General features: G+C 40.1%; 1 protein-coding gene across 1 annotated transcript in view; it reads left to right on the top strand.

The window, feature by feature from the left end:
- Positions 1–11,829, top strand: part of LOC104287304 (alpha-2,8-sialyltransferase 8E) — a 41,490-nt gene that overhangs the window by 28,791 nt on the left and 870 nt on the right. Inside the window, exons 3-6 of the mRNA XM_009885989.1 lie at positions 1,254–1,340; positions 4,286–4,430; positions 6,719–6,831; positions 10,954–11,046. Of these exons, the coding sequence (XP_009884291.1) occupies positions 1,254–1,340; positions 4,286–4,430; positions 6,719–6,831; positions 10,954–11,046 (438 nt within the window). The remainder of the gene's footprint in view (positions 1–1,253; positions 1,341–4,285; positions 4,431–6,718; positions 6,832–10,953; positions 11,047–11,829) is intronic.

The raw sequence follows: 11,829 nt of genomic DNA, 5'->3' as shown, positions 1-11,829 counted from the left end.
TTAGATATTTGTAAGCAATAATAAGGTCTCCCCTCAGCCTTCTCTTCTCCAGGCTAAAGAGTCCCAGCTCTCTCAGCCTTTCCTCATAAGGGAGATGCTCCAATCCCTCAGTCATCTTGGCTGCCCTTCGCTGGACTCTCTCCAGCAGTTCCCTGTCCCTCTTGAACTGGGGAGCCCAAAACTGGACACAGTATTCCAGTTGTGGCCTCACCAGTGCCGAGTAGAGGGGGAGAATGACCTCCCTCGACCTACTGGTCCCACTCTTCCCTATGCAGCCCAGGATTCCACTGGCCTTTTTGATGACAAGGGCACATTGCTGGCTCATGGATAATTTCCTGTCTACCAGGACCCCCAGATCCTTCTCCTCAGAACTACTTCCCAGCAGTTCCACCCCCAACCTATACTGGTGCCTAGCATATTTAAAAGATAAATTTAAAAGATGTGTAGACATGGTGCTTAGGGACATGGTTTAGTGATGGTTTTGGCAGTGTTAGGTTGATGGTTGGACTTGATGAACTTAAAGGTCCCTTCCAACCTGGACAATTCTATGATTCTGTGAACTCTAAGGTGGAAGTGATTGGAATTGATGATATCACCAAAAATGTGTCATCCTGTATTAGTCTAGTGGAAGTAGGAGTGTCATTTTTTGATACAACTAAAAGTATAGTTATTAACACAGGGGGAGGGAGAGATCGTTATGTAAAGAGCTTTTCATGTCCTCTTACCGTCACAGATGCTTATCCGTACACATGTCCTATTGCAGTTTATAAAATGGATTTCCCAACAGTGTTGTTCTGTAGGATCTCGTGACTTAACATACCCTCGCCAAAATACAATGGTAGTTGGCTAAACTATCTGAAGTATCCTCTTTTCCAATCCCCCCTCTGTTTTCCTCCCAAAGCCGCTGTAGTTGCCAGACACTCATTAGCTTCCCAGCAGATTGTGGACAGAGTTTGGTACAGTAGATGCTTCTTGCTCAATATTGCATTTTTTATCCTGAAGAAATGGAGAATGCCTATCAGGGAATAGAAATCAGTCCCAAATATCTGAAGAGCTCCATCAGTACCTATGTATGCATGGCTTAGGGTTGCTATGTCTGAGCAGAAATAGAAATGAAAATGATAAATTTTTCACTGATAGATTGACTAGTTTGCCTTATCAGAAGCCTACCGCATGGTACCCTGACTGCAGCTGTTTTAGGAAATGAAGGCCTTGTAATAAAGTGATTTTTTTTCTTTCTTTTTATCTTTTAGGGTGAAACAAACTGAATTGTTTGACAGATGGAAGAGCCTACAGATGTGCAAATGGGAGATGAATGTAACAGAAGCAAATTTATTCAAGTAAGAATGGTCCACATTAATGAGACTGAGTAAGATTTACTTTAGTTTGAGTTTAGCTTCCTGTAGAGAGATTAAATCTTCATATGGATAGCAAGAGTAAGCATTATAACACTGTTACTGTTGGAGTACCATCCTTTTGAATAAATATGGACTTTTTTCTACTTTAAAAAAGTCAACAGCAAGAGTGAAAGAAAGCTCTTCTGGCACGTGGGACAGTCTTCCCAGGAAAGGCAGGGAATTTGGTATGGGAAAGACTTTTCTAAGTACGATTCAGGCAGATATAAGGATGGAGCCAAGACTTAATGGCTGCACCTACTACATCAACCTAATTCTCTGGTGGTGTAAAATGGTCATATCATTGGTGATACTGCAAATTTGGCCTACAAAATATTCAAACTGGATTTTTTTCTGTGATATATTAGGTACTGTCAGACCTTGTTTATCACTTCCTTTTTTTTTAATGGCTTCTCAGCTATTACTCCCTGACTATCTAGATACTTTTTCTGGTCTTCAGAGACCTCTGCAGTTTGTTTCTGTAGTACTGTCTTTCTTCATGTGACTTACTCTTTGCTGAAGGTCCTCTGTGGTCCTTTCAAGACACAACTTTTGAAATTGGTCTTGTGAAGGCAATAGTAGAACAAAGCCAAAATAATATTTGAATGTTTTATATTAATATATTCAAGGGCCATATTTGAGTAGGTCTAGAGAAACCACATTATTTCAGAGTAAGTGGAAGATAGACTGGTTAAGTCTGTAAGTCACTGGCATGATTCAGAGCTGTTGTTTAGAATAAGGCCCCACAACTTTTTCCCAAATTCTATTGCATGATTCCAGGAAATAGCTGTCACGAGTTAATGAGAGAATGTGAGAATGCATGTGCTGAATTAGTCATTAACATCTTTAAAAATAACTAATTGGTAGTCCCAGGCTCATATAAGTTTTCCCAACATGAGCTCCACATTCAAGGTTTTTTAGGGTTTTTTTTTAGTATATTTTTTCTGGAAATTACTTGATGGGCAATTATCAGAGCCCGTTTTGAAGACAAGAGCCATTCAGGCTATCTTAAAGACTGCTTGGAGTAAGAGAACTAATGATTGTGCCCAGAGTGCATGGAGCACATTGAAGTATGGAGGCCAGCCCAGAGGTGGAAGCAATGAGAAAGGACTATCTAAAGACCATCAGGAGGACCATCACACCAACACCAGCATATTAAGCAAAGAACCCCTCTCTATCCTAGACAGTGCATTGAGAGAAAAAAGAAATGAAAGACTCGGGTCGCTGGCTATACTGATATATCACTGCTTAAGAAACTCCCACTGGCTCCTAGATGTAACCTAACCTTTGTTAGCTGGTTCCAGGAACAATAATCATGCTAGTTATGAAAAAAAAAAAAAAAAAAGAAGTTCAAAGTCTGTTTCATTTTTGTCTTACATGACAGAGACTTCAGTGTGTGAATGTGTGGGGAAACTGTAGTCCCTTAAAAGCAGACCAAAGTCTCTGAGTTTGGAGGTATACTAGTAGGAGGCTAAAAGGAGGTGGTCTAACAACACTGAGTTGTGGGCTTTCAAATTTTGTCAGTTATGGAACATCAGGTGAGATGGGGAGAATCCAGCAAAAGTTAAATGGCAGCTACTTAGGCAGCAGGGAGGGAGAAGGCACAAAAATCACACTAGCTTTTGTCTCTGTAGACTAAGAAAAACAATTTCCTTGACAGTCTTCCTCTGTTATATATCAGGCATTTACATTAAGGAACATGCCTCTGGAACACTAGTTGGACATTAGATTAAAGAACAACATCTCTTCAGTTCTTTAATGCAGAACTAATGAAGAGTTTTTTCATATCTCAAATATCACAATTCAATCCCATTACCTGCTTGTAATTATTTAATGATTTAGTTATTAGAAATTATTTGTTGACTTATTCAGTCTCAATTGCTGCCTTGATCAGATCATCATATTGTGTCATTCTGCATGAGACAAGTATATAACAGTAATTGGACATCACTGAAATGTTTGCATAATTCTGTATTTGTTTTCTGATGCTTGTAATAAAGCCCATAAAGAAGACTGGCCACATACCCGAGAGGCAAGGTATTTAAGCCATTTGGCTTTGTCTTCATGTTTGTGCATTTGCCATGACATATATTTTTCATTAAAGGTAAGAGATGCATTGACTGAGAAACAAACTGGCTTTAGAGTAAGAGTAAGCTGAAGTCAGGGCTTTCAGTTCCACCTGTAAAAGGAGTAAAGAATTCAGGGAAGGATGGGAGCTAAGAAATGAACCCCTATTTGAAAAGCTGCTTTTCCTATTTACATTTCATATCAGAGCTGAATAGGTTTTCTCTCATGCCAAGAATCCCATTTTTGAGATTTCAAAACAGTTCTTGTTTACATTGGAATACCTGCCTTTTTGACCATTCATCTGAGCCATGACCAGTCTCCCTGGCACCCATCTGTCGGGGCCACATCATCTTCCTGATGCACATATGCAAGGTCAAAGGCAAAACTAACACCTCTAAAATTTTTTTTGTAATCAAAGTGTGCCGTGCTCCACAGTAGTCTGGTAAGTGGGGTAGTGTCTTTAGGTATTGCTTGTGTTTAAGTCCCTGCCCTGCCAAGCTTCCACATTCCCAGATGAATACTTTAACCTTTGCATTTCCTGCCCAGTGATGAGTAAATAATTTACAAAAAGTGGAAGACCTCTAAAGCAGAGAGGGACTAATTCATTAGGATGGTTTCCCCAGGATATCGGGGGCAGAAGCTCAGCTTTGGGATCTGGAGCAAGGCAGAATTTGCACACATATTTCTTGCAGCCCAGAAGAGACAGGTACAGGGATCTCATTTCTTCTGGTTTTTTTGTTTGTTTGTTTGTTTGTTTCCTTTTTTTCATCCTAAAGCATGCCATCAGGTCCTTGATCTTATTTCTCTCTTTTTTCATTTTACAGGTCTACTTTGTCAAAGTGTTGCAATGCCCCTGCCTTTCTGTTCACCACCCAGAAAAATACTCCCTTGGGAACAAAACTGAAATATGAAGTGGATACTAGTGGAATCTTCCATATCAACCAAGAAATCTTCAAAATGTTTCCAAAGGTGCCTCGTGCCTCTGTCCGTTTGCAGAACCAACTTCACTCTACTTGCTGCATTAGATGCTATCCTATAGCCAAGCATTTAGCAGTTGGCTGTTTGACATTTCTACAAACTTCATTGCATATACTTTGAAAATTATTATTTTTTATATAATATTTTAGCTGATTATCCTATTTTCTAGTGGACATCTGCTCTGGTATGCAATATATATATATTTTCCTGTTCAATATTACTGACCTAGCAGCAAAGTGGCTAATGAAATAACTTTAGAAAGCTGAATAAAAGAGGCACTTACTGATCAGATTTTTTTAAAGTACAGTAGTCACATACAATAAATCCAACATTTGGAGTAGGTCTGCTGTTTTGGGGGCATGATTATTTTATAATTCATATTCATGACAACTGAGTATTTTTATACTTATTTCTGTTTGGAGATTATCTGTGAATGGGCTGCACAATTTTTCAATATATTCATCATAATGATTATTCAAAATCTTTTCAGCAAATAATCCTTGACCTGAGGGCCATTCAAAGTTATAACCAGTGGGCAATTCCCATTGCACATGGTCACTGATGTGCAGAAATGGGCTTATGTGACTACTGATTTATCATGGGGCACACCTCATGAATTTAAAATGGCGTATTTGGAGGGGATAACTGAAATTTTTCCCTTTCAGAAAGTCAGAAAAATATTCAAATTAAGTACTTAAACATGTGTCATTAAAGTTGTCCTTCAGGGTCTAACCACTTTTAATCCGTTTGCTTTCGGAGTGCTAAGAAGTAGGGTAGGGCTGTTATCTAAATGTGCACATGGGGAACTGGAGCAGAGCAGGGGGAAGGCTCAGATCCAGGAAAGCACTTTGGCATCTGGAGACGTGCAAAGAGTGGGTACACCTCATTCCAGGAATATTATCCTCAAAACACTGCCTGATTGCACAGATAAACGCATGAAAGACTAGACGCCTATGCTTTTGCTAGGAGTGTCCTATAGCTGCTGTTGTATTTATCCAGGTATGCCTTGAGGATGCTTTGCAGGCTCTATCCCACACCAAAGTGCCTTTGGGATTCACTGGGCAGCAGCTACGTGGCCAAAGCCACCCTCTGCCTAGGAGAAGGGCTGCAGCATGGCAAATGTAGGAGATAAAGGGCTGAAAGCACAGGAGCAAGACTGTAAGGGCAAGACACTTGTGCTGAGTGTGGAGACCTGGCTTCTGATCTCCCTTTCAGGACTGCCAAGGCATTTTGTGTTAAGAAATCGCTGGATAAAGCACAGACAACTCTATAACGCCTCTCCGTTAAACAGCTGCTGCTTTTCTCAGACAGGTGTAATTGAATGCCCTTTTGCCTCATGGCTTATGAATGCTATGGAAAGATCCTGGGAATAATCATCTAGAAATGTCATGCAACTATCGCATCTCTCTCTAGTTTACAGTATGAAATTATTGATAAAATATGTATGTACCAAAATGAGCGCTCTCATGCTTATATAAGCCCATCTCTCCATATTCATAATGTGTAGCACGTCTCAGTTCTGCATCACAACCCTCTCACCCTAATGGCCCAGTTCTGTTCTTAGAGACATGATTTTCACTCTTTCTGGTTTCAGCAGCAGCTGCGTGTCTGCATATGAAGACAGGATTTTGCCCAAAGATTACAGAAAGATGCATCCTACTCATGTCCAAAAAGGTGCCTGACCAAAGGCTCTAGGCACTGCTGGTAGTACAAGTGCTAATTAATAATCATTAATATTATTAGTACAATTAGCGGTTTGGGCTAGGTTCTGATAAACAGCTGTAATGTGCTGTCTGACTTAGAGAGACTTCTTGGGCTTTACTAGCTGCTCTGCTAGTAAAGACGTCTGTGTGCAGACGTCTCAAAAGTGGGACATCAGAGCCTGAGGAGTAAGCAGTTTGCAGGCAGCTCAGAAGGCAACACCTGGGTACGCTAATTTTATGATTCATGCCCTCATGTGGAAATCAGAAAGGAAAGCAAATTTCTAAAATTACTTCTGTTATTAAGTCTGGACAAAACCAGGTTATTGCTTTTTTCCCCTCTGTTAGTTGCCCACACTGTCTCTAATTGCACAGAAAACAAACCCATCTGTTTATGTACACCATGGGAATATCGCGGGCCAGAACCAGTGTCAACTTCCTATGATTAGTGCATCTGCAGCAAGATGCAGCTGCACAAAAAAAAAAAAAAGTAAAAAGTAAAAAGTAAAAAAGTAAAAAAAAGGCTTGTTGCCTCCATGTTTTGGGATATTTAACTGTTTCCTTGCTGTGATTTTGCAGGATATGCCGTACCACCGCTCCCAGTTTAAGAAATGTGCGGTGGTTGGGAACGGAGGAATTCTGAAGAACAGCAGATGTGGCCGGGAGATTGACAGTGCAGACTTCGTGTTTCGGTAATTACCACAGCACCATTTTCTTTTTGCCTGTTTCAATGACAAATAAAGCATTGTAAAGCTATTATCTCCCACATGGAAACATGGGGTTTGCCAAACAGGCCATATCAAGACTGCTTCTTGCACAAAAAGCAATGTTTCAAAAAAACCCCACCTTACTGTATAATATTTATTTTAAAATTATGCTTTGAGGTATTATTTTTCCCTAATTCCATGTGGTTAATGGACTGACTGACAAAGTTGATGTCCTCATTCAAGATATCCCGTTACTCAGGTTGTGGATTTATCCTTCTGTGGACATTAGCCCATAAGCAGTGTTCTATGAATGTAGCCATGATTTTCTGGGACAATTCTGAACCAGAGTTATGACTTCTTTTGCATGACAAGCAGCTTGGCCAGATGGACTTGGGGGTGTTGGTTGAAGAGAAGCTCAACGTGAGCCAGCAATGTGTGCTAGCAGCCCAGAAAGCCAACCACATCCTGGGCTGCATCAAAAGCAGCATGGCCAGCAGGTCAAGAGAGGTGATTCTGCCCCTCTGCTCTGCTCTTGTGAGACCCCCCTGCAGTGCTGCATCCAGTTCTGGGGCCCCCAACATAAGAAGGAAATGGACCTGTTGGAGCAGGTCCAGAGGAGGGCCACAAAGATGATCAGAGGGCTGGAGCACCTCTCCTATGAGGAGAGGCTAAGAGAGTTGGGGTTGTTCAGCTTGGAGAAGAGAAAGCTTCAGGGAGACCTTCTAGCCCCTTCCAGTACCTAAAGTGGCCTACAGGAAAGATGGGGAGGGACTCTTTATTGGGGAATGAAGCAATAGGATGAGGGGTAACGGTTTTAAACTGAAAGAGGGGAAATTTAGATTAGATATTGGGAAGAAATTCTTTACTGTGAGGGTGGTGAGTCACTGGCACAGGTTGCCCAGAGAAGTTCTGGATGCCCCATCCCTGGAGGTGTTCAAGGCCAGGCTGGATGGGGCTTTGAGCAACCTGGTCTAGTGGGAGGTGTCCCTGCCCATGGCCAGGGGGTTAGAACTAGAGGATCTTCAGGGTCCTTTCCAACTCTAACCATTCTCTTATTCTGTGATTCTATGTTAATAGCTCCCCCCTGTACAGCTCATGTGCCTCAGAGGTGTGTTTCTGAAGTGGTGCAGAGCTCAAGTGCTGGATAATGGGAGTTACAGCAATCAGTACTGTAGGCTCCAGGGTCTGCAGAGACACCTGAATGACTGTGAAGGTTGAGTGTCTTCATATCTTGCTCCCCACCATATATGGAGTTATCCAGGTATTGCATAGACTAGGATGTCCCATGACTTGCGTCCCTGGATAACAGAGTTTAGCAGCACTTTTATAATCCTTAATATATATGGGAAGTTTTTTTATTATTCATATGCATGACTAATCCCTCTCTAAATCCTGTTAAGCTCTTTGCCTGGGTCATGGCATATGACAGCTAGCTCACAGATTCATGACCTGTTCTGTAGAAAAGAAAAATCTTTTTACTTCTTTTGGCCTATTTTCTGATCTTGGGTATGTTGCTGTCTGTTTAGAATAACTGCATAAATCAATGAATTTTTCTGATTTCATAACAGCAAAAATTAGGTCAGATTTTGGCTCGTTGCATTCTTAATTTAATTTGGCATCAAATGAGAAATAAAATTTTACAGGTCCTACCTTCACTATTCCTTGTTTTCAGACCCTTGTGTCTGCCTCTTGTGCCCACTTTATAGAAAACTATTGTCTTAGTTTTAATCTGTGAAACAGTCCAGGCTTCACATAATTTGCTTCTTAAAAGCCTAGTGTACCCCATATATATCAAATAATTATTGTAGATTCCCTTCGATTGTGTTGGATCACAGCTGTCAGTATGGTTGAAAGGAGCGGTACATGTTACACATGGAGATGACAAGCTGTTGAGTGGAAGTGGAAATATGGGCAGCAAACGTCATCGTTTATGTATAAGAATTTTCAGTGGAGGCCCCTTTTTACCACTGTTACTCTTCCTTGAACTGTACCAAAACTGAGTATAAAGAGCAGATCAGATCACCTCAGAACTTAGAAACTGGGTTGCTTTTGGTACCAGTAATTAATTAAATAGAGGCTTAAGTAGAACTGAAATATGAATAAATACATCAGTACTTGTGCAAAAGAAACCCCTGGTTCACCATCTCCAAAACATGTGGGACTAGTGTTATACACAAAGACATGCTAGTGTTTAAGAGCTTAAGGTCTGCTGACATCAATTTTAAAGTAAAGTTTGTGTTCAGGGTCAGGTCTGAAGACATCCACTTTCCAGTCTAACACCAGTTAACCAAACTGTCAGGAATCACCATCTTAGTCACAAATGAACTAATTCTTTAAAATATTTCAAAATCTGCCTATGGAGCACTGCTAACATTCAGTGATACCTTCAGGACACCTAGGAAAATCTTTTATTGTCAGTACGCTTGTGGCCAGCAGAATGCAACCAAGAGTTTTCTATGAAATAAATCCTGGTAGCAATTACAATACGATATATAAAATGCACACACGAATTGCATTTACTAGTTGTTAGTGCCTATCTCCATCTACTGGCCAGAGTGGAGATCTGTGATGATATGCATTTAGAGATGGGACTACTCTCTTTGCAAGGATGAATTTTTGGAGTCCTATCACAAAACTACAGTTTATGCAGATTGTATCGTGTCTATAAGGAATTATCACTTTCAACAAATTCATTCTTTCTTAATCCTGGTGGGAGTTTACTGTTTGAAAATATTGAAGCTGAATATTTGAAAACCTTTTTCAAATATAATCTAATTAGGACAGTGCCCAGTGCTAGGTGGAACTGAGGATGCTAGAGGACTTCAGAAGGACGTTGCATGACCTGGCAGAGAAATATGCTGGAAATAACATTGCCTATGAGAAGGATGAGGCGGCTAAAAAAATTTCTCTGACTTGATAGAGAGAGACTCTCTGGGAGGTAGATGTGAACCTCCTGAGCCTGAGAAGGACTTTGAAGGATTTTTGTGCATTCCTCTGCTCCCCTGCTTGCCCTCTCCCTGTGACTGAGAAATTATGATGGCAGCTGAACTGTAGCATTATGAAAACACTGAGCATCACTTACCCTAAATACCTTCACAGTTTTTTCCTATTCAGCCCTGATCTTCAAAAATATGAAGAAGTTTGGGAATTAGGCACAGCAGTATTTTTGAGATATGGGGATCTTAACAGTGATGGCTTTTATTGTGGCTTGTAGATCACTTCAAAAAGTTTTCAAAATGTCAGCAAATATCTAATGCTATCTTAAACTGAGTGTAAAACTTGTTGCAAGGCCACTTATGTTGCTTCTGATAACGCATGCTGAAGGTTTTTTTGCTGGGTTTCCTATGGAAGCGAAGCTTGTGTGTATGTGTGTGTATTTCAGTAACTTCAGCATCTCTTGAGAGATGCTCTAAATTTTTTGAGATAATGGATCTAGGTCAAGGCCAAAGTGAGCAGAGGCTGAGCAAAGTCAAGGTTTGCAAATCTTCACAAGATTGCTCCTAATAGCTTTGACATCCTCTGGTGAATCTGTAGAGTGAGAATTGCTGCTCTTACACTGCGCTGGGAGATACTTATAAAGGGAAAAGGAAGGGAAGCAGATAGTTTTGGATGAATTAGGACTGGACTGATTTGTCTCTTGTGGTGCATTTCCCCTAAATTCTCGTGGGTATAAAACAAAGCACGTTAAAGGCAATGTTATATATATAGTTTATCTATTAATTATTGAATACAGCTCAGATGTTGCTGAGGAAGTCTCTGATTTTATAGGCTGATTGTCATTGGGGCTTCATGCCATTTCTTGTCCTAAATTGCCAAAGTAAATAGCTGTACTGCCCTTAAGGAAGCAAAATGAGTGAACACTGGCTACATCTGCAAAAAGGGGTCAGCTCTGACAGACTTAGGGAAGAGGAGAGGTCTTCATTCAGACCCTAAGTTCTTGTTACTTTAATGCATAGTTTGGGCATCAACATGTTTCATACAATTTTAAATTCTCAATTCATTTCTAGATTTGTTGCTTGGAAGAAATGCTTAAATCAGTTCTACTTTCTAGTCCTGAAAAGGTGCAAGGAATTGTTTAACTCTCTTACTAATTTATTTCCTTTATAGATGCAATTTGCCTCCTTTATCTGAGAAATACTTCATGGACGTTGGGGTGAAGACGGATGTCGTGACTGTCAATCCCAGTATAATTACTGAGAGGTCATTTCTGTTTTTTTTTATTTTCATCTCCTATTGCTTTTCCAAATCTACTTTTCACTAAATTCTAATTGTTACAGAGAATTTTTTTTCCCCAATATTACTTTAAACTGACACTATGAATCATGCATTTCATTCTGATTTGAAGTTATTCAGTATATGGAATGTGTTAACCACTTAGACCTGAACATTGATAACAGAAAGTGGGAAGCTGATGAGCTAAATCATAACAGCAGAGCCATCCTTCCTCTGGAAGTCCTGTACCATGCTGGCAAGCCCCAGGCAAATGTATTGGACACATTAGGGTGGAAGCAACTGATTCCCACCTTAAATGCTTAAATAAAGTAGCATACATTGTCATATGTTTTTTAAAAAATGCCAGTTAAACTTTGTAGCCAGGATTGTCTGAGTTATTTAATTTTAAATTTGTCAATACCTTAATGCCACCTTGTTAACAGGTTTGAGACTGTGGGACTGATTCCTGCTTTCCTTTCTTGCTGGGGGAATGTGTTTCTTTTCTTGAGCAACTTAAAATCATTTGTTTGCATTGTAGATTTCTTTTAAATGTTACAGGTGGTAGTCATTTTAGAAGTGTTTTCGCTCTACTTTGGTATTTGCAACTTTTTATACAGTTCTGCACTGCATAGTGCATTATAAAGCTAACCAAACCTTGGAAAAATTACATACTTCTCATAATAAAATGAGAAGTGAGACATGATCAGAAATGTCAACAAAGTTTGTCCACTTTTGGCAATGTATTGCCATAAGAGGAGAGAAAATGTATTT

This window comes from Charadrius vociferus, unplaced genomic scaffold (assembly GCF_000708025.1).
Source record: "Charadrius vociferus isolate BGI_N301 unplaced genomic scaffold, ASM70802v2 scaffold705, whole genome shotgun sequence".
In the NCBI taxonomy this organism is placed as follows: domain Eukaryota; kingdom Metazoa; phylum Chordata; class Aves; order Charadriiformes; family Charadriidae; genus Charadrius; species Charadrius vociferus.
This window is presented reverse-complemented; position numbering and strand designations above follow the sequence as displayed.